Below are 23,307 nucleotides of genomic sequence, written 5' to 3'. Positions count from 1 at the left end.
AGTCAACCACCAAGCGACTCCAGGAAAAAAGGGCTCATGCACACGACTGTTGCCGGTTTTATGATCCGTGTGTGGGCCAAGTGATCAAATCCACCTGTTAGTAAAATACAAGTAGATAATAATAGAAGGTCACAGGTCACGTTTCTCCTGTATGCATGCTGCACTATTACATATGTAGACAATACACCAAACATGCCACAGACCTAGAAGAAAACAAAATGTCCCTGACACGTAACGATCGGATACTTACTGCCGAGCCTGTGAAGGACGATCTGGGGCATCAAACAGCTTTACAATAGGTGGTAACAGGAGAAGAAGGTAATCCTCTAGATTTGCCCCAAAAATCTGTATCGCATTAAGAAGCTGAAAATAAAACAGTAAAACGAAAGAAACAATCAGTAAAAAAAATATCCTGCAAAATGAACTTAAATATTTTCCAAAAATGAATGTGTTAAATAAGTTGCCGAGCGTGGAAAGTGCGACCACTGCTGGGACCGTGTTTTGAATGGAGAAAACCCCTTACCTTAATGGTCACCGAGCGTCCAGCGCTGCGGTCGTGCTTGAAAACCCGCAGCATATGAGGGATGAGTGAAGGCAGGTAAAGCTTGAAGTCTCCTTCTAGTGCCACTACAATCTGCTCGATGAGCAGAATAATGGTGCTCTGAATGGGGTCATCCATGGTCCAGTGATCCTGCAAGAAGAAAGTGAGAGACCAACGACCATACAACGTACTACCTCTGTATGAACCGATATTCCTTAAAGGGGTTCTCACAAGATGTATGCAAAAAATTATAATAAATGAAAACCAGACGGTACCAAGCTAGAACTAATCATGTACTGCACACGGGTCCAGAGGGCCCCCTATTCATTGCTCAAACTGCTCCGCTAGATCAAGCTGACATCTCAGGGACGTGTCCTTTCTCCGTCACAACTTCTAACAGTAGATATGGCTGCGGACAGCTGAGGGATGGAACTGAGCAAGTGTGAAGAAGACACTACTGACATGGACAGAGGGGGAAGGAAAACCACAACCAGCAGGCGGCGCTGTAGAGAGACATTTGTGGCATCTGTCATACCGCTAGGATACACCACAGCGCTAAAGCAGCATCAGATCCCAGCCATACAAAAGGGAGGCAGCACCGAGCCTCTTCATTCCCAGAAATCAGACATCTATCAGAATGGCCCCCAGGGCTGAAGTGCAAGACCATTCCCAGGCCATGGACAAGAGGTGCTGCCCACCACATAGACCCCTACATAAGGAACACAATAGGGTAACGCAGGATAAAGACGGAGTCTGCAGTGATGAAATATGGAAGTGATTACAGTATCAGAGGAAAGAGAAAGGTTTATTGGGGAAAACTGAACGACTGAAAGGCCAGATACAGATGGGCATGGAGGTCGACAGGTTTTGTACGGTTGCCAAAGATGGTGTCCCAGCTGGTCCTTAAATGCTCAATTGGCAATAAATCTGGTGACCATACAGGCCAAGCATGTGTGCAATCTGTGTGTGAGGTGACACACGTGGCTGCAGGGTGTCCTGCACATATCGCTGAGGGATGACAGACTGACATATACCACGGCTCAGGCCTCCATACTCAAATCCAATTGTCATTAGATCCAAAACAGAACCTGGATTAGTCACTAAAGACAATGCAGTTCCAGTCCACAGCAGTCCAGGGTTCTTTTTCCTGACACTGAAGGTGGCAGTGGCCGGCTGTTAGTGGCAGGACACGTAATGGGCACCGTGACACCACATTTCCTTCTGCTAAGAGCCTGGAAATGGTCCAAGTAGAGACAGGTGTGTCATGAAGGCGTCACCTGTGTATGGATGGTGGACAACCATGGCAGCTGCTTGTGCTCTCCACTCCTCCTGTTGGCCGTGTGCCCTCATAACCACTGCTCCCAACATCTGGGTTGGTAACAAACCGTGCAGATATTGTGCTCACCATAGAGCTAGGAAAGCAAATACTCACTCTTATCAGGGCAAAGATGTCATCCAAGTAGGGGCGCATGTGGCTCCGCACAAAGGAAACCAACATCCTCAGCTGGTGGAACATAAACTGCAGACAATATGGGAAAGGGAGATGAATGTGCACATCTGGTGAACGCAGAGCGGCTGTAATACAGGTCCTTCTCAAAAAATTAGCATATTGTGATAAAGTTCATTATTTTCTGTAATGTACTGATAAACATTAGACTTTCATATATTTTAGATTCATTACACACAACTGAAGTAGTTCAAGCCTTTTCTTGTTTTAATATTGATGATTTTGGCATACAGCTCATGAAAACCCAAAATTCCTATCTCAAAAAATTTGCATATAATGAAAAGGTTCTCTAAACGAGCTATTAACCTAATCATCTGAATCAACTAAATAACTCTAAACACCTGTAAAAGATTCATGAGGCTTTTAAAAACTCCCAGCCTGGTTCATTACTCAAAACCGCAATCATGGGTAAGACTGCCGACCTGACTGCTGTCCAGAAGGCCATCATTGACACCCTCAAGCAAGAGGGTAAGACACAGAAAGAAATTTCTGAACGAATAGACTGTTCCCAGAGTGCTGTATCAAGGCACCTCAGTGGGAAGTCTGTGGGAAGGAAAAAGTGTGGCAGAAAACGCTGCACAACGAGAAGAGGTGACTGGACCCTGAAGAAGATTGTGGAGAAGGACCGATTCCAGACCTTGGGGGACCTGCGGAAGCAGTGGACTGAGTCTGGAGTAGAAACATCCAGAGCCACCGTGTACAGGCGTGTGCAGGAAATGGGCTACAGGTGCCGCATTCCCCAGGTCAAGCCACTTTTGAACCAGAAACAGCGGCAGAAGCGCCTGACCTGGGCTACAGAGAAGCAGCACTGGACTGTTGCTCAGTGGTCTAAAGTACTTTTTTCGGATGAAAGCAAATTTTGCATGTCATTCGGAAATCAAGGTGCCAGAGTCTGGAGGAAGACTGGGGAGAGGGAAAAGGAGATTTTTGTGAAACTCACCTGTAAAATCTTTTTCTCGTCTTTTCCATTGGGGGACACAGACTATGGGTATAGCTTGAGGTATTAGTAGGAGGGACACTATGCAAATGAAAGAGCTCCTCCTCCTCGGGCTATACCCCCCGACTCCACCAGGAGGAACTCAGGCGTTGCACAAGCAGTAGGAGAAGGAGCAAGAAAAACTTAAGGAAACCATCGGACCAAGCCATAAGGTCCAACCATAAGCAGAAAACTGAATTGAAGCCCCCTCCTGCAATAGACAGAATGGGTGGGAGCTGTGTCCCCCAATAGAAAAGACGAGAAAAAGATTTTACAGGTGAGTTTCACAAAAATCTCCTTTTCTCGTGCTTTTTTCCATTGGGGGACACAGACCATGGGACGTCCTAAAGCAGTCCATGGGGTGGGAAAAAATCTCCGCACCGCCAGGAGGAACGTCCAACGGTCAAACAGGAACCACAGCCTGCAAAACCCTGCGGCCAAAGACCGCATCAGCCGAAGCCAGTGAATGCAACTGATAAAAATTTGTAAAGGTATGTAAGGACGACCAGGTGGCCGCCTTACACAGCTGAGACGCAGAGGCATGATTGCGTCTTGCCCAGGAAGCCCCCACTGCCCTAGCGGAGTGAGCGGTAATCCTAGCAGGGGGAACTCTACCACAAGCGCGATAAGCCGTGGAAATAGCCGAGCAGATCCAGAGCGCCGAAAACGGCGGACGGAAGCAATAACCGCGAGATACACCTTCAGGGCCCGTACGACATCCAGGGAATTGCAGAGTGCGTTCCTTGGGGAGAGCCGGAGAAGGGCAAAAGGAAGGCAGGACCAGATCCTCATTAAGGTGGAAGGGAGAGACCACCTGGGGCAAAAAGGAGGGGACCGGACGGAGCACAACCTTATCCTGTTGGAAAACCAGAAAAGGCTCCTGATAGGAAAAGCGGCCAGCTCCGACACCAGTCTGATTTAAAAACTTAAGATGGGATTTGAACTCACAGCTTCTGCATAATCGGCAAGAACTTTAATCACTACGCTATGTAGCTGCATTAGAACTTATGGCCCCAAGGAAGACCACTTTCCAGGTGAAAACAGTCAGAGAAACGTCCCTCAAAGGGGGCCGACTGCAGAGCGCGCAGGACCAAATTGAGATCCCAAGGAGACAAAAGGGGGAACATGCGGGGGAACCGAATGTGCCACCCCATTAAGAAAGGTCTTCACCGGACCCATAAGAGCAAGGGACCACTGAAAAAAAGACGGCCAGCGCCGAAACCTGACCTTACAGGGAACTAGGCGACAGTCCCTGCTCAAGCCCAGACTGAAGAAAAGACAGTACCATCATGATGGAAAAGCAAAGGGGAGGGAACCCCGAACTCTCACAAAAAGACAGGAAAGGCTTCCAGGTACGATAGTAAATCCGAGAGGAAGAAGACTTCCTCGCTCTGATCATGGCCCTAATCACTGAATCCGAGAACCCCCTCTTCATCGGGATGGCGGTTTCAACAGCCACTCCGTTAAACGAAGAGACCGGAAATTCTGGTGGAAAAGCGGGCCCTGAGACAGTAGGCCCTGTCTGTCGGGAAGAGGCCATGGGGCGTCCGCCAGCATCCGAGCCACGTCCGAAAACCACGCACGGCGAGGCCACTCTGGGGCGATAAGAACGGTCGGGATCCCTTCCGTCTCGATCTTGCGTAGAACCTTTGGTAGGAGAGGAAAACAGAGGAAAACAGAGGAGGCTGAAGTCCTGCCACGGAGACACCTGCACGTCCATCCATACGCCCTCAGATCTCGGGCGCGAGCCAGGAACACTGGGAGCTTGTTGTTGAACCTGGACGCCAGTAGGTCCACATCCGGACGACCACATCTGTGGCAGATTTCTTCGAACACTTCTGGATGCAGAGACCACTCGTCTGGATTCCCCTAGTTGCGGTTTAGACAAAACCGCTGTCCAGTTGTCCACTCCTGGAATGTAAACTGCTGACAACACCGGAACGTGCGTCCCCGCCTACGTCAGAATTCTCGTCACCTCCTGCATCACCATCCGGCTGCGGGTCCCGCCCTGATGGTTGATGTAGGCCACGGCCGTGGCATTGCCCAATTGAATCCTCACTGGGAGGCCCGCAAGGAGAGGGGTCCAATGGGAGAAAGAGAGAGCGGAAAATCGCCCTCCGTTCCAGAATGTTGATTGGAAGGCGAGACTCTGCCGCCGACCCAATCCGTTGAACCGTGCGAGACTGGAGAATGCCGCCCCAACCCAGGAGGCTGGCATCGGTGGTGATGATCGTCCAGGAAAATGGGAAAAAAGATCTCCCCGACCTCAGGTTCATCGGGGACAGCCAACAAGGAAGAGCTGCCCGAACCCACTGAGACAAGCAGACGCTATCGTCCAGACCCCGAGAGGTCTTGTCCCAGAGGTAAAGGATCTTCTGTTGCACCAGGCGAGTGTGAAACTGGGCATATGGAACGGCCTCGAAAGAGGCTACCATAAGACTCAGGACTTGCATGTACTCCCGTATGGATAGGCACGGGTAGCGCAGCAGATGTGGCACTGCGCCCTGGATCTGGGAGGACTTGAAGGCAGGCAGAATACTCTGGCGGCCGAGGTATCCAATAACATCCCCCAGAAGGAGAGCTTCTGGGACGGGAAGAGACAGGAGTTTGGGAAAGTTATCAGCCAGCCGAACTGCTCCAGTCTGAACAGTGATCCGGACGCTATCCTCGGCCTGCGGTAGAGAGGGGGCCTCTATCTGGATATCCCGATAGGGCAGCAAAGGAATGCCCCTGGTACGAAAAAAGCGCCATGAGCGGTCCAGGACCTTGGTAAGGACCCGAGGGGTGGTCGCCAATCGAAGGAAGGGCGACAAACTGACAGTGTCGACCCCTAATGGCGAAGCGCAGGAATCGTTGGTGGGAATCCGCAATCGTGACATGCAGATAGGCTTGGGCGCAGCAGGGCGAGCTGACTGGGCCCTCTAGTGCCGGGAAGGCTGGTTTAAAGGAAGGCCTTTTTGCGGACGACCTGAGACCCCCAGCGGGGGAAGCAGGCGACAGCCTACCACATGAGAAACGGCAAAAGGCATGCAGAGATGAACTTGTCTAGCTGATCCCCATAAGGTCTGGAAACCCCAAAGGGGAGATTAGCGAGGGAACGCTTGGTGGAGGCATCGGCGTCCCACACCTTTAATCTGATCTCTTCGCACTGAGTGACAGAGATGGCCAACCTGCGGGCAAAGAGGGGAACAATGTCCCTAGAAGCTTCGCAAAGAATCTTAGAAGCCTGAGACATCTGGAGAACCAACTCCAGTGTGTCAGTAGATGCAACTTGCTCCGCCAGTTCCTGGTGGTGGCGCTGTAACCACACCGAGAGAGCACTGGCTACCCCTGCTGAGTGAAAGGTAGGTCGCAGGGACGTGCCTGCCAGTGAAGAAAAGGACCTGGAAAGAGAGTCTATGCGTCTGTCTACAGCATTCTACAAAGAGGAACTGTCTAAGACAGGGAGAGCCATATAATTGGCTAATCCAGCCACCAAGGATCCACCCTAGGGGGAGGAGACACCTCTCCTCGCCATCAGCAGGGAAAGGATAAAGTATATTCACGCGCTGGGTGGTCGAGAACCTTATTAAGACGGCCCTGGATATGACCGCGGAAAAATCCCTCATGGACCGGGAACACGGTAGTCTCCAACTCCCTGGACAGAAAAAAGGGGGGAACTCCTGACCAGTGGAAGGAGGAGAATCCCCTTGGAGAATAAAGGTGTCTCAGACAGTCGCCACTAAGTCAGCCACCACGGTGGAGAGCTTAGGCGAGGGGTCACGCTCCATGACCTGGTCAGAGCCAGACATTCCCCTTCAGACTTGCGCTCCCTAAGGGAGGAGGGGAGAGTCGTCCGAACGCGCCTCTAGGCGAGGGGGGAGAGACGGAGCCATTCGAGGATGGATGCTGCCGCTCACGCTCCCTGTTAGTAGTCGGGCGTCTTCTGTGGAAAACCACAGAGAGGTGGTTGGTGTCACAGGATTTGAAAATGCCCTATAGTCCAAAAAAGGACCTGGCTCGTCTGAGCCGGATAATTCCCCTTCGGATTGCTCTCCCTAGGGAGGGGGAAGAGCAGTCCGAAAGCGCCACAGGCGAGGGGGGAGACGGAGACATCCGAGGTGGTATGCTGCCGCTCACGCTGCCTCTACGTAGCCAGGCACCCACTGTGGGGACCACTGAGAAAGATGGAGAGGTTAGCGCCACAGGATTAAAGGCCATGGCTGCCTTGGCGACTAAGACCAGTTCAGCGGCCGCGCTGGACATGGCAGATGCCCAAGCGGGGACCGCAGGTTCCCAGGGACGGAGGTCTTTGTAAACCCAGATGGGAAATTTTTTAATTTAATTTTATTTTTATTTATTTATTTTTAATTTAATTTTTAATTTTTATTTTTTTTTTAAACATCAGAGGTCAAGACCTTAACTCACACAGCTATGAGCTGTAGTACCGCCGTCTCCGCAGAGAGGCAGGATAGCGTCATGCGGAGGGAGGACTGGGCTGAGCAAGAGATGGAGGATATCCTGTCCAGGGGCAGAGCACAAGAGACAGGCGACGAAAAAAAGGTTGAATGGCACATCTGACAGGACCCCAGTGGGGCCTGAGAAAAAAGTTATGGCAAACCAAGGGGAAGACTTATCCCCACACCTGCTTTAGCTTAGCAGCCAGGTCTGATAACGCCCATTTGTATCTGTCACATCAAAGGCATGGCATTTACTCATATAGCAGAAAGCTGTATTAATGGACAGCAGAAGAGGACCACCGGCGGCTTTTTAAGCCATTCTCCTGATTTGAGAGGAGCAGGGAAGTCGCGCGAGAGTTCGGACTGCACGGCCGAACACAGCAAGAGGAAGTGCCAGAGCAGAACAGAGGCTCCGCCCCCCGGTCGCGTCATAATGGCGCGAAAAGAACGCACGCGCGCGCCGTATGAAAAAATGGACCCATCGTTACCCGGCCTCTTTACATGTATCGGGGGCTAATGTCCCTGGGTTAAGAAGGGAAGAGCCAGCGCAGCCGCGGTGAGTACCACCGCCGAACTCTGTGGTGCGTCCCTGCTCAGGAGAAAAAAAGAGCGATGCCGGCAAGTGCCGCGCATAGCCTGCCAGATGCCTTTGAGCCTGCCTTAAAGGCAGGCAATATGTGCCCTTAATAAAGAGCCCAAAGTGCCCCCAGAAGGATTCCTATCTCTGCTTCACCCAGGCAGCTTCAGGGGAATGAGAATGGTGGAGGGGGGAGGATCTGTCACATCAAAGGCATGGGTAAGGCAGGGATGCAGGTATACTTATCTGCTCCTGCAGATCTTCTCCCTCGACTCCAGGACCAGCAGGGATGCACCTCTTCAGGCTTCTGACTCCTTGCCCAGGAGTGCAGTGCTCTGGTGGAGGGTGGCAGCAGGTGACCCAGTGGCTGGTGGGAAACCGGAGCTGCAGGTCGAGCCCGGATCCACTTGTCTTCTTTGGGGGCAATGGAGGCAGCCAGGCAGCGTCCAAGGACGGCGGCGGGCACTCCACGGGGGACCAGGAAGGCGCCATGCCGACCTGTGTCCCCATCTAGAAAGAAAATAACAAAAAGGAGTAGAGATAGTGATCGTGTCAACCTCCTTCACCGGACACTAAGCAAAGACTGAGTTCCTCCTGGTGGAGTCGGGGGGTATAGCCCGAGGAGGAGGAGCTCTTTCATTTGCATAGTGTCCCTCATACTAATACCTCAAGCTATACCCATGGTCTTTGTCCCCCAATGGAAAAAAGCACGAGAAATGCCAAAATGCCTGAAGTCCAGTGTCAAGTACCCACAGTCAGTGATGGTCTGGGGTGCCATGTCAGCTGCTGGTGCTGGTCCACTGTGTTTTATCAAGGGCAGGGTCAATGCAGCTAGCTATCAGGAGATTTTGGAGCACTTCATGCTTCCATCTGCTGAAAAGCTTTATGGAGATGAAGATTTCATTTTTCAGCACGACCTGGCACCTGCTCACAGTGCCAAAACCACTGGTAAATGGTTTACTGACCATGGTATTACTGTGCTCAATTGGCCTGCCAACTCTCCTGACCTGAACCCCATAGAGAATCTGTGGGATATTGGGAAGAGTTGAGAGACGCAAGACCCAACACTCTGGAGGAGCTTAAGGCCTCTATCGAAGCATCCTGGGCCTCCATAACACCTCAGCAGTGCCACAGGCTGATTGCCTCCATGCCACGCCGCATTGAAGCAGTCATTTCTGCAAAAGGATTCCCGACCAAGTATTGAGTGCATAACTGAACTTAATTATTTGAAGGTTGACTTTTTTTGTATTAAAAACACTTTTCTTTTATTGGTCGGATGAAATATGCTAATTTTTTGAGATAGGAATTTGGGGTTTTCATGAGCTGTATGCCAAAATCATCAATATTAGAACAAGAAAAGGCTTGAACTACTTCAGTTGTGTGTAATGAATCTAAAATATATGAAAGTCTAATGTTTATCAGTACATTACAGAAAATAATGAACTTTATCACAATATGCTAATTTTTTTAGAAGGACCTGTATTACATGTCCGAGAGTTCCAGCCATTAGTGAAGAACAGTGATGAGGACTCATTGGAAACTATTCTCAGACATTTTAGTTTTGTATCTAAATGATCTATTATTACAACAGATTCAACATACATTTCTTCACACAGCAATAGCAGCTTTGTTCTACTAACACTAAGCTCCAGATCCCCAGCAGTGGCATAGAATTTAAACAAGTTTTCCGGTTTTGTGATATTGATGACCTATCTGCAGGATAATAGCCTACGTAATTCTGAGGGGCCACGCGTCTGGCATGGTTTAACACGCACATTCTGACAGCAGATATAGGGATCTTTGTTAGATGCCCAACTGCCATGGTAGCCATCTTCACCTAGCAATTGTGTCTGGGTCAGCAGGAGTGGATAGGCTGGCAACTCCCTCTGTCAAATATGCTGCTATTCACCACGGTATCTTGTTATGCAGTTATATTTACTTATTCTAGTCATAATGGGTATTCATTGCCTTTAAGAGCAATATATTTACTATTTTGTATGGATTTTTAATGTAGGCCGAAGTACGTCCATGGGAAGATTACTGCATCGTTCAAAACAACTAGTGTTATTGTAACAATCAATCATACATTTAGACAGTTAGAGGATACACGGCACCTGCAGAAATAGAGGCTTCATTGTATTTCTTATCTGAACATGAATTCCACAGTGTGAGAATTGTCTAGATGTTCCTCAAAGTATATATTCATGTATCAAAGTTTGTCCCTCAGCTCTGAGACAAGGCCTCCAGATGTCAGAGGTGTGTAGTAATGAAGATGTCAGGCATGTATGAGTTAACCCTTAATGGTATGATACTTATAGATTATACAACAGTGCCACCTAGGTATGCGCAGATAACACTACACCAGTAGCAAAAGTGCATTCTGGGTAGTGTTATGACGTCACATTCCTAATCAATGTACACGCCTATCCAACAATGATTGGAAAGTTCTAAACTAGGAAAGTGTGCTCATCTGATAAGTGTTGGTTAAGAAACCACATACCAAAAAGAGGGGGGACTACAAAGAGGGAAAAACAAAGAAAGAAAGGGAGAAGGATTTGGATTATCTATTATTCTATTATTATTATTTAGCTCTTGAGAGCTGACTTCCCTGAGACTCTGCACATCACTTGACCCTTGGGTAACGTATATTTTTGTTTTCTATAGTATTAATATAAATTAATTGACTTGATACTCAGTCAAACCCCGCTTATTGCGGACGTATAGCGTACTACATCAATGTCGGCAGCATTCCGTGAAAATGCATATCACTGAATACAAGATCTGATATTGATAACAAGAGAGCTTCTCTGTTGGGAATCTTTATATTGGTGGAGATTGGTCATCGTTTTGGGAAGAGCAGGGGCTTGTATCTGTCATTTTCTTTATGGAGTTTCTGTGCATAATCAATTGATTTTATATCTCTCATAATTTTAAGCAGAATTGCATAATATCCTTGTGTTGGTTGAGTAGTGTTCTGTTGGCACCATCTAGTGGCGAATTTTGGGTACTGCATATAATCGTGTATTATTAGCTTTACATTGATTGATCTTTGATTGTATTTTAAGTTAATGAAGAAAATAAATTGGTTGGTCCAGCTTGTATTCGTGGTAATCCAAAGGCTTTATTCAATATTCAATAAAATCCAGGTACAGGAATGCAGGTCTACATGTTTCGGGCACAATACAATCTTAGCCCTTACTCATGACAATTTCCAGTACACTGAAAGAGGTTTTTATAGAGAGGAGGGAGGGACTGACTTCCTCACCTGAGGTAATCAGGTTGAGGTTCAGCCACTCCCATCCACAAATCAACACTTGATTAAAAACATACCATAAATTTATGTGGTTCATAAAAACATATATTCAGAGAAATAACAATGACATATTCAGAGAAATAGTAATAAAGGAGCGGGATAAGGAAAATAAGAAAGGGAGGAATAATGTATGATCGATAAATTGAGGATCAATATTGTAGGATGAGGTCAAGTTTTTTGTTGAGACCATGGGGTTGGCGACTTTCTAACTGGAAAATCCAGTAAGATTCTCTATTTAAAAGTTTGCGTTTTCTGTCGCCACCTCTTAAAGGTTTTTTGACTTTTTCAATACCTTGTGCTGACAAATATGAGACATCCCCACCATGCACTGTGGCAAAGTGGAGACTTGCCGCAGATACATTGCGATTTGCATGGTGCGGTATGTCTGATATATGTTTTCTAATGCGCGTTTTTATGGCATTTGTTGTGCATCCTATATATTGTAGCTTGCATTTGGTGCATGTTATGCAGTAAATGGCAAAGGTGGTATTACAATTGAGAAAAGAATGTATCTTGAAAACCTGACCGTTAACAGTGGATTCAAAATTCTGGCTAATTTTCATGTATTTGCAACAAATACAGATGGAATGACCACATTTGTAGTTCCCTTTTGTAGATAACCATGTACTTTGAGTAGAGCGGAGTTTATCATTTTTAAAGAGGGAGGGGCTTACTGAGCTGGCAATGGTAGGTGCTTTTTTGGCTGCACATTTTACGCCTTTTTGTGCCATTGCTGCCCATGCTTTGTCGCATGCCAGAACTGGAAAGTGTTTTTTTACAATATTACAGATTTGAGTGTATTCTTTACTGTATTGTGTTACAAAGATATTTTTTCTTTCCTGATTCAATGTCTCTCTAGTGTTGTGATTGTGTTTTTTTGCATTTGTACTAAGTAGTGAATTCCTATCAATGTTTGATACTTCTCTGTTGCATTTATCCAGCATTTTTTGTGAATAAGCCCTATGTGTCAGTCTTTTGGTGATGTTTTCTGCCTCTGTTTTGTAAGCTGACTCGTCACTGCAGTTTCTCTTGGCTCTAATTAGTTCTCCCTTGGGTATATTTCTGATGGTGTGTATGGGGTGGCATGATTTTGCATGCAATAATGTGTTACCAGCTGTTTGCTTTCTGTGTGTGCTGGTGTATATGGAGGCTGTGGCGGAGTCCTCCCTGAGTCTGAGATCTAAAAATTCAATGTTGTTAGTACTGTGTTGGACGGTAAATTGGATACCATTTACACACGAATTCAGATAATCCGTGAATGGCGGTATGGCCGCCACATCACCCGACCAGATGAAGATCAGGTCGTCGATGTAACGGCCATACCACCTCACATGATCCGAGAAAGGGTTGGTGTCGATGAGGAGAAAGCTCCTCTCCCACCATGCCATAAAGATATTAGCTATGGAGGGGGAGAACTTGGCCCCCATCGACACCCCCGATGTCTGCAGGAAAAACTTTCCATCAAACATAAAATAATTTCGTCTCAGGAGGAAGTCCACCACAGCCACCACATACTCTGATAGCACCACAGAGAAATTCCCAAAGTTTTTCAAAAACCAAATCAGGGAGGTATGAATCATATTGTGGGGGATACTGGGATAAAGTGCAATTACATCCGCAGTGACCCAGGAACATTTCTGGGACCATTCAAGCTTCTGCATTGCTTGTAAAACTGATTTGGTATCCCTTAAAAAAACAGGAATGTTGGGGATCAAAGGCTGCAGTAACGAGTCAACCCACTGGCAGAGGCGTTCAGAGTAAGACCCTATACCCGAGACAATTGGTCTCAGGGGGGGTGGAAAGATTAATTTGTGAACTTTTGGTAGGGCATGTAGGATGGGGGTGACAGGAAAGGCAACAAAAATATAGTCCTGTTCTTTTTGACTGAAAATGCCTAGGCTGAAACCATGCAACAACAGAGTTTTCAGTTCTGATTGAAAAGAGGGGAGCGGGTCACTTGATAGACTCATATACGTCTTGTCATCTTGTAACATCCGATTAATTTGGCATCTATAGAGTTCACTATCAAGAATGACCACAGCTCCCCCCTTGTCAGCCTGTTTCACAACAATATCATCTCTATTTTGGAGATTGCGCAATGCTAATGATTCTTTCCTAGACAAATTGTCAGTGTAGAGGTCATTATGCTGTGAAGCTACAAGGATGCTCAATTTATATTTTAAGTTAATGTATAATAAATCATTTATATTTTTGCATAGACCCTTGTACCCTGTTCTTACTGATTGCACAAAATAATTAGGTTCTCGATCGAACTCTTGGAGGTGTTTATATATGTCCAATTTTATATTGATCAATTCGTTGTTTTTTTAAATATATATATATATATATCCCTGACAATCTAAGGGGTTAAATGATGAAGATCAGAGGTTCCTGTCATCTTCTCCACTAGAGAGGGGTGCTGCTGCTGTATACTACAGGCACGTTTGCTATGCCAACACAATCAGCAGGACGAGTAGGATTGTCCTAATGCATGTACCAAGATGTTGCTCTGTTCACTCTCCAGGAGAGTGCTGGAAATAGCCAAGTAGAGCGCTCGGCTATCTCTAGCAGTCCCATAAAGAATGAATGGAGCAGCAGCAGTACGCAGAATGTACACTTGGCCATCACCTACTCAGTGGGAATAGGGATACCCCTTTCCCTGCATCAGTGGGGGTCCCAATGGTTACGGCCCCACCAATCAGATGCTTATGTCCTTTCCAGCAGATAAGGGATACAATTAACTGTGGTACTTTAAGAAATTACAGAATTTGGATCCCATTTTAGATTACTAAAACAATAAAATGTTCACTTCCGAGCCATTGGTGCCACCTTCTTCCTTGAAGATAGATGTGATGTGTCACTTACCTGAGGCGACATCAGTTCTGTCCTCTTCTAGGCCAAAATCCGATGACAAAGCACAAGAGATAAAAAAGGAAAGCTCATTAGATTGATGCAAGTGAAAACAAAATGAGGCGATATTCTGCGTAGACATTTCATCATTTCACCAGACATTTGTACTGGAAATACTTATAGGAGTTTTCCCATTAATATTCTCATAACCATCATGAGAATAGCGATGTGAATGGAGTGGTGGTGGACATGTGCCGAGCATAGACGTGGTCATGCATACACGCCTTCATTCAGACGGGGGGCTCCAGGTCTTCTGATCATGGGACCCTCTATACTCGTACATGGATTCTATCAATAGCCGATAAATGTTATTGGGAAACTACTTTAAGCTCCTCAGTTAAAGTGAGAAGGATATGAAAGCCCTCCTTCTCGGTAAGGGTCAGCAGTGGCATCTCCAATTCAGCTTAGTCATTTGCTTGACAGGATACAAAATTGCCCTCATCTGACTAGGCCCCAAATCTAGTAACTTGACCATACACCAAGATCCTCAGATCCACCAGTCTTCAACTGCTTCTTTCCCAACCAAATCCCATACCCACCACTACTGGAGGTTCTTCATCACTTACCTGAGGAGCAGGCTGGTGAGTCTGTAAGAGGAAGAGCAAAAAACAGAGAAGAAAGCTAAGACAACGCTGACCTTATTTACCCAAAAAATGCACTAATACAGCAATGGCAAACAATCTCTGGCACCAAACTAATTGTAGGGGGCGCTGATGGCCTAATAATCTGGAGTACCAGGTATCCCACAGTATTATGTAAGTGATCCATCATCTGCAGTAATACACGAGGAGTCCAGACACAACCTGTTACAGTGCTGACTGCTGTGCCAGGCTAATACAATGGCACCCGAACCCTGTGCCAATGTATTTCACTGCAGCTTTAAACCATGACAATAGGGGATGGAGGAGGGGCATTGAGGGCATTGGGGCATTTTAATGCTTATAGTCAAAGGTCAATAAAGTCGAAGAAAATAAAAAATTTCTCAATAAGGTGTACTGGCACGGCCACCGCTGCCGGATTACAGGTGGTCGTAACCATGGAAACGGGCGGTGGTGTGTATAATGTGATGGGAAACCGAATCCAGCCGTCAGAGAAGGCAATATGGACACTCGCAATACATTAGTAAATGCCACGTATTAGCTTATTGATCATGAAGATGAAGCTAACATTTTATTTCTACCACACTGTATGTGGCGTAACAAAAGCGCAAAACCAACGTTGGAATTGGTTCCCACCCTCAGAAAACGGATACAAATCAAATGTTATGTACCCCAAAATGGTGCCAATGAAAACGTATAATCCTGCAAAAAACGGATTATGGCTCTTGGAATAGGTTGATGAAAAAAAATGTGCTTGTCCCAAATGGTCTGGTCCTTTAAGGCAGGCATGCTCAACCTGCGGCCCTCCAGCTGTTGTAAAACTACAACTCCCACAATGCCCTGCTGTAGGCTGATAGCAGTAGGCTGTTCGGGCATGCTGGGAGTTGTAGTTTTGCAACAGCTGGAGGGCCGCAGGTTGAGCATGCTTTCTTTAAGGGGGTAACTAATAAATTCCTATTATCCTCCAGATGCAATATCAGCCAGCGGTCATGAAACTGATATCTGATAGGATGTAAGATAAGGAAGCGGAGAAGACCGTACCTCTCTGCCACACAGGCGGGTAAGGCTCAGGAGGGTGGGCATCACCTGGGGCAAGAACTGCACGCAGTTCAGTCCTAGAGACTCGAAGATGAAGGTGATGGCTTGCACCACCATGGTATGGTGGTGGGACAGAGACGGGTCCTTCAGGATGCGCATCAGAGCGCCCACAGACACTGCCGCATAGAACTCGTCCAGGGGCAGGTTCGCCATGTTCACCAGCATCTCACTGGTGCTACCGTCAGCTGAAGACAAGCGGGAACAGAAAGAAACGGGGATGAAAGCTCACACAACGCTCTCCAGGGCATCCCTCCCAGAGATCATGGACATGTGTGAAGACTGAAGAGCTAGTTACCAGAGTCCTGATCGGCTGGGGATTCGGACAAGCTCAGCGCTGAGGCATCTAAGGACGGGTCGATCTCTCCAATATTTACTTTATGTTTGTAAGGGTCCAAAGCCCCCAACAGCCCCAGCACACGGATCGCCTGCAACGAGGAATCGGGTTTTCCCATATTACAGTAACACATTTCAAAAGTAAATCAATTTATTTAAAAATCTATGCAAACACATCACGTTTACGACGGATCCATTTTCTCCATTTTTACCTGGAAAAAAAGGCAAATCGAGACAAAAGTGGAGCTGGGATTGAAGGTTTGACCTTTTTTGAGCAAGGCACGTTCCCGGACAGTTGGAAAAACCCCCACAGGAACAAAAACTATACAAAACTTATGAACTTTTGGTATACGTTTTGTTTTTTATAGAAGCCCAAGCGTCCATTTCTCTAATGCATAAGAACAGATGTGTTTAATGGCCTGAAAGAGGCTCCAGACTGACGGAGCGGCAGCTTACCTCTCGGCGGATTCTTTGGTTTTTCTCAGTTTTCAGCAGATTAAGCAGCACCTCCAGCAGAGAGGGATATTTCATGTACGGCGTCACCACATATCCCGTATTGGCCACCAACTGTCCCAGGGTCCATAAGGCAACCTACCATGGAAAGTCAGGAGGAGTCAGGCATTTGACTGTTAAAGGGGGGAATAAATACAGAAGCAATCTGCTTGGGTGGTCCGGCTGGTTTATAAGTGGCTGTTATCTCATCTCAGGTGCGCACCATACCAAGCTCCTACCTGAGTGCTGGTGTCTGTAGTGCGCCTCTTGACTGCAGTAAACAAGTATTTGTGTGACCGTTGAAGCATCTGCACTAGATCGGGGGACTGAAACTAATTGGATTTTGGGGCTTACCTGGAAACTTTAGTTTTTTTGCTGGGGGACAAAGAAGACCATAAATATAGCTGCTGCCACTAGGAGGCGACACTAAGCTCCTCCTCTCAGCTCTACCCCTAGGAGACAACTAGGAGCTGGATGACCCCCATGAGAAGGTCCTAGTAAAACTACAAGTAGCTGGATAATGTGCTGTTATTTACCCATATTGCATCACATTGCTGGAGAATGCAGAGAGGGGTGAGGAACAGGAAGGAACCATGAGTTTGGGGACTGACACCACACCAGATGAGAGGCATTGGAAGGCCACAAAAGCCACGGCCTTGAATGGAGGGCATGAAGTATTCACTGCAATACTGGCACTGGACCTCGGAGACCTCCCTGGCCGAAGGAGAGGGCCCCGAGTGCTAAAAGGTCTCCCTCAGGCCTGGAATAGGCCAAATAAAAGAGGCCGCCGGACCTGTGCATTGCAAAAGCCAAAGCCAAGCAAGAGCGAATACTGGGAGGTAGGAGCTGTCCGAGTCACGGCTCCCGCACAACACCAGAGCGACAGCTGCTAAGGAGGAGATGGCCTAGAACAGACTTCTCCTGCCACGGAGGAGTCTGTTCTAGGTAAGGGGGAACAGAGCTCATGGTGGGAACCACATTTCCCACAATCTTGTGCTGCCATCATCCGGTGCATCTAATAGTCCAAATGCCGGCACTAGAAGCCGTTGCCTCTGAGCTCCATTGCTAACTGACAGGTCCTGGCATTTACTGTTCCCTGTGTACCCAATCTGTGTGTTATGTGCTCACTGAATGGCCACGTTATTATAGTGTAATTGTGTGCCACGTCCCCACCATGCTGTGTGCGGGACAGATCCAGTCCAGTCTCCGACGACTGCTTCTGACTGGGTCATCTCCGGCAACAAGGCTGTCCCTGATAACGATACTGGCATCAGCAGGGGGCACGGCGATGAAAGACTGTGGCTGGCATAGTAAGGGGGCATCATGGCTGCTAATGTGATGAGGCAATTGATTTTGGACTGTGTTTTTAGCGTATGAATTGTATATCACCCTCGGGATATTTTCTATTTTTATGCGTGTCTTATGGACTGGCGAGTCTTCAATCGCAGATCCAGCCGCGTCCCCTCCTTCAGCATGCTGCCCCTTGGGAAGGGAATCTACGTTGGACAGCGGTCTTAAATGGGAGGTGCCACGATTAATGGCGTTAGAGGCTGGGAATGAGCAACAGGCTTAGTAACTCGCTGGTCTCCCTCCTCAAGTAATGTCTCCTGCGGACACGAAGCTAAAACGGAGGGTACAGCTGACGGAGCGATATACCCATGGTCTTCTGTCTCCCCCAATAACACTAGTGCTGTTCCTTTTATGTCCAACCTGGGTAATTGCAGATGTCACGGCCCCAGCATCAAACACACCTGTCTCTTAGCCAGCGAGGAGGAGTCCTGCAACATCTCCAGAATGATGGGGAAGAGTTCATCCACCCACTTCTTCATCTCTAGTCCACCGGCCTGGTGACGGAAATACAATCTGTTAGACATGGATGCACGGTGAAGGGGCCCTGTCCCTAGATTGTGATTAGACACAGGTTCACAGTCATCAATATATTTGGGCCGGATTTTTTGCACATTTTACTCCAGAACAGGAGGAAATATTTATTAACCCTCTCTTTGTCACAGTGAACAGTGAGTATGGCTTACTGCTGGGCTGGGGCTCAGACCTTCATGAAGTATGCAAGTTAATGGCAGTGAAGTATGGTGTTAAAGATTTATCAAGTAGGGCACATATGATGAGAAATCTGTCACAACACAGGTTAACCCCTTCTCGACCACCCCACATAAAGTTACGTTGGTGGTCAGGCATTTAAACATGGCACCTGCTCATGAGCGAAGCAGGCGCCATAGCTGAAGGGAACTTGGGCACCAGGGACTTATGTATCCGATCGGCGATAACTTTGATCGTATACATTTAACCCCTCAGATGCTGTGGTCAAATGTGACCACAGTATCTGGGAAGTTAAAGACCAGGAGCACGTGCTCCTGGCCATGTACCGGCTCCCCTGGTGAGGATCAGGGGAGCCAGATGTAGGGTGTTCCTGTGGCAGGACTCCATAGGAACTTAGTGTAATTCTCAACTCCAATACTACTACATGGGAGTCTATGAAAAATGAGATTTTTGTAAAACTTACCAGTAAAATCTCTTTCTCGCTCTTCATTGGGGGACACAGGAACCGTGGGTATAGCCATGTCCTCTAGGAGGCGCTGACACTAGATAAAGCTGTTAGCGCCTCCCCTGGCAGCTATACCCCCTCCAGCCTGGAGAGAGAGCTTCAGTTTGTGTACAAGCAGTAGGAGAAGCAAGCCAACCAAGAAAAAACATGCAACACCAACCATGCCGAGAGGACCCAACGGGGATCTAACCAGCAACTGCTGAACTGTGGTTTAACAACAATACTGGGTGGGTGCTGTGTCCCCCAATGAAGAGCGAGAAAGAGATTTTACCGGTAAGTTATACAAAAATCTCCTTTTCTCGCTCATTGGGGGACACAGGAACCGTGGGACATCCAAAAGCAGTCCACAGGGAGGGAAAAACCACAGAACCATGGAAGCAAGCGTCCCGGCAGGCATCTAGAAACTCCCATCTGCAAGACAGCGTCCGCCGATGCATAAGTATGCACCTGGCAAAATTCGTGAATGTGAGTAAGGAGGGCCAAGTAGCCGCCTTACACAACTGAGCAGCCGAAGTGCGATTCCTCCGTGCCCAAGATGCGCCCACCGCTTTGGTGTAGAAGTCATGACACCGAAGGTCAGAACTCTGCCTCGGGCGCGGTATACTTCAGCAATTGTAGATCGAATTCGGCATGCGATTGCCATCTTGGAAGCCGCCAATACCCTTCGAGGACCCTTCGGAACGACAATAAGGGGGATCCGCACAGCGGAAGGGACCGGAGGCTGCTAAATAGATCTTCAGAGCTCTGATAACATCCAATGGTATAACTCTGTTTGCTTAGGGTGAAAGGAGAGGGGCACAGTGAGGGAAGGACAATTTCCTCAATAATATGGAAGTCAGAGACCCCTTTTCGGAAGAAAAGAAGGGCCAGGCCAGCGAACCACCTTGACCCTATAAAGAACCAGGAAGAGTTCTCTGCAGAGAACGCCGCCAACCCAGACACCCGTCAGATGGAAGTGATAGCGACCAGAAAACTACCTTCCAGGACGGGAGATGAAGAAGCTCTCCCACACAGGCTCCAGGGAAGAGAGGACTAAACTCAGATCCCAAGGCTGTAAAGGAGGACGGTACGGAGGAACCGTATGAGCTACTCCCTACAGAAGGCCCTCACAGGCCCCAGGAACCTGAGAGCGCTGGAAAGGATAGAAGGCGACGACGCCTGACTCTGCAAGAACTAAGGTCCAACCCTGATTAAGGTCCGGAATAGATCCTGGACGATGCAAGCTAGCGGATGACATCCGCCGAAAAAATCTCTTCACATAGAATGACGGTCTAATAGCCACTCCGGCAAACGAAGAAACCTAAAATACTAATGGAAGACCGGACTCTAAGGAAGGACATCTCTGAGTGACAGTGACCAGGACGTCCCCTAGAAGGAGACAAGGTCGGCGTACTACGTGCGACGGCTAATCCCCAGGGCGACTAGGACAGTCGGAATACCCTCCATCCTGATCTTCCGTAGAACTCCAGGTAGGAAGAGGAAGGGGGAAAAAACACAAAGGAGGGAGAACCTTTACCAGGGAATCAGGGCGTCCACGTCGCAAGCTTCCGGATCACTGCTCGGGAGAGAACGGTGGGAAGCTTCCGAGACAGTCTAGAAGCCATCAAGTCCCCTTCCAGGAGACTCCAATGCAGACAGGCCGCCTCGAACACCGCAGTCTAGGAATACAGAAGGGAGAGGCCGGCAGCCGTTTGTTCGAGGGGGAAGAAGAAATAGAAGGGTGTTCCGTACCAGGAATGGAACGTTTATCATCACAGCAAGACGTGACAGCAACCCCGCTCCGTCTGGTGTAGGGAGTCTCTCAGTCTACCCCCGGAATGGGCGGTGAGAAGTAAGATCACCAGAGGGCTGACGTGACCTAGACATTAGCGATGAAGGATTCACCTGCAGAAGTGGAGCACGCCACATCCTACCAGCCGGGTCCGGAACTCTGGAATAGAAGGCCACTAAAGAATATCCCGTGCAATGTAGATGTAGCCAGGGATTGAGTGGCTGTACCAAAAAACTCTGCCTGAGGAAAAGCCAAGTAAGGGGAACCACAACTGTATCGCAAGCCCATACTCCAGCGGAGGAGGGGGCCATACCGCAGAGGCCACCAATCCAGATCTAGAAGAATCTGCCACCTGACGAAGGATCTGTGCAGTAAGAACCATAGTATGTAGTGGTAACCCACTCTCTCAGAAGTAGCCAGCGCCTGCCCCGTCGTAGTAGTGCAATTACTCCACCTAAGAAGGTGGTGATGCCTACGACAAGTGCTGCCAGCGGAAGTGGTCATGCTTACAGCAGGAACAGAATGCAACGGTAGAGAGATTACGTGTTTATGGAAGGCAATGCATATGGCGAATCCAGCACCCTGTGAGAGTGCAAGTACCCCACCAAAGAAGGGGCAATGCCTACAGTAAACACTGTAACCGGTGATAATGCCAGAACGCCACGTATGAAAGAGGCCAATGCATACGGTTCGTACAGTACCCAGTGGAATGCAATACCGTCCCCTAAGAAAGCGGAACGCCTACTGGCGTCACTGAACAGCGCTGTAGCATTTAGTTCACCTATATTGCCTACGGTAAGAGTATGCAGCAGTCGCAAATACCCCGCCTGAAGGAGGGGGTAATGCAGACGACAAGGACTGCTGGCTACCGTGGACGCAATCTTGAAGATTGCAACGGATTCGAGTGAGAGCCCGAATCACAAAATCCCCCCCCCCCCCCTAGGACCGAACCTCTCCAGGAATGGAGGGGTGTGTCTGAGCGAGACCCTCGGGAGGAAGGTGGGGGTGCGGAGGTGGCCGAGGAGAATGTTCTGCTCTGGCCCTCTTGCGCGCAGCTCTGCCGTTAGAAGCTTGTCCGTGGCAGTTGTAGGCCACGCCGGTGGGAGTACATCAACCAAACTATCCAGAGAGTGGAGTGGGAGCTAGAGGTCCGTCCACTGGAGTGCGTAGACGGAGACTTATCAACCAGACGACCCCGGAGGACGGAATGGGAACTTCCAGAGGTTCTGCACCAGATCGCGCTGGTAGAGAATTATCAACCAAACGGCCGCGGAGGACGGATTGGGAATCCAGAGGTCCTTGTAAAGTGCGCTAGAGAACAATCAACCACACGACCCAGAGGGTGGATTGGAATACTTCAGCTGTCCTCCCTGGATCTGCGCAGGTGGAGAATTATCAACCAACGACCCTGGAGGGCGGATTGGGAACTATGAGAGGTCCTCCTGTGTCCGTATAGGACACGGGCCCAGCTTGGTACCACACAGACAGGGAGGGAGGGGGGCCGTTATGAACGCACATCTAACTCGTTCGCTTTTGTTTAGACAACTAGGATGCCCAAACGACAAGTGGGCAAGAGGCAGGAAGGGGTTAACAGTGTTAACTTGCAGGCACCTTGTACTGAGAAACCTCAGAATATCTGGAGCTGGCCGCAGAAGGTGGCTGGCCAGAAGGGGTTAAGCTGCCCTGAGGAAGGGGGCGGGGCCAAGCGCTTCAGGGGGGGGTGAGTGGCGGGAAAAATTTGCGCCTGTTATTAACCCCCTACTGCCCTGACACCTACGTTCTACATAGGGAGGAGCCTCGCGGGGGTAGCCGGATCCGCATGTTGCGCACGGCCGACTGGAGTCCGTTGGTCGGCCGGGGCGCAGAGGGGACCGGAGCAGTACGCCAGCGTCTGATGATCAACCTGTCGGACCCAAAAATACTACTACTAATGCGGGCAAACATAGAACAGTTAATCCCCTCCGGAGCGGCGCGCTCTCACTGCAGCGCGTCCACTCCAGGAAGGGGTGGGTCATGGCGGTAGTGTCGGAGAGCGGGAGCCTCCTCCGCTCCCCTCTCTGCATGTCTGACCGAGCACTCCCAGACAGTGGTGCGCTCGGTCAAAGCAGTGATCCTGCCCCCCATTATGTAGTTTCCTGCCCAGCGACATTAACCCCCTAGTGTGGCTCATCATTTGACCCCACATGAT

The 23,307-nt window shown here is 48.6% G+C and overlaps 1 protein-coding gene across 1 annotated transcript in view; it reads right to left on the bottom strand.

Annotated features, from left to right (window-relative positions):
* The window catches only part of LOC121004454 (serine/threonine-protein kinase mTOR-like), a 166,647-nt gene that overhangs the window by 132,218 nt on the left and 11,122 nt on the right, over positions 1–23,307 (bottom strand). Inside the window, exons 8-14 of the mRNA XM_040436677.1 lie at positions 18,537–18,629; positions 16,750–16,884; positions 16,256–16,385; positions 15,904–16,145; positions 1,974–2,060; positions 524–691; positions 251–363 (exon numbers count right to left, since the gene is read on the bottom strand). Coding sequence (XP_040292611.1) covers positions 251–363; positions 524–691; positions 1,974–2,060; positions 15,904–16,145; positions 16,256–16,385; positions 16,750–16,884; positions 18,537–18,629 — 968 coding nt within the window. The remainder of the gene's footprint in view (positions 1–250; positions 364–523; positions 692–1,973; positions 2,061–15,903; positions 16,146–16,255; positions 16,386–16,749; positions 16,885–18,536; positions 18,630–23,307) is intronic.

This window comes from Bufo bufo, chromosome 6, assembly GCF_905171765.1.
Source record: "Bufo bufo chromosome 6, aBufBuf1.1, whole genome shotgun sequence".
Taxonomy (NCBI): Eukaryota; Metazoa; Chordata; class Amphibia; order Anura; family Bufonidae; genus Bufo; species Bufo bufo.
This window is presented reverse-complemented; position numbering and strand designations above follow the sequence as displayed.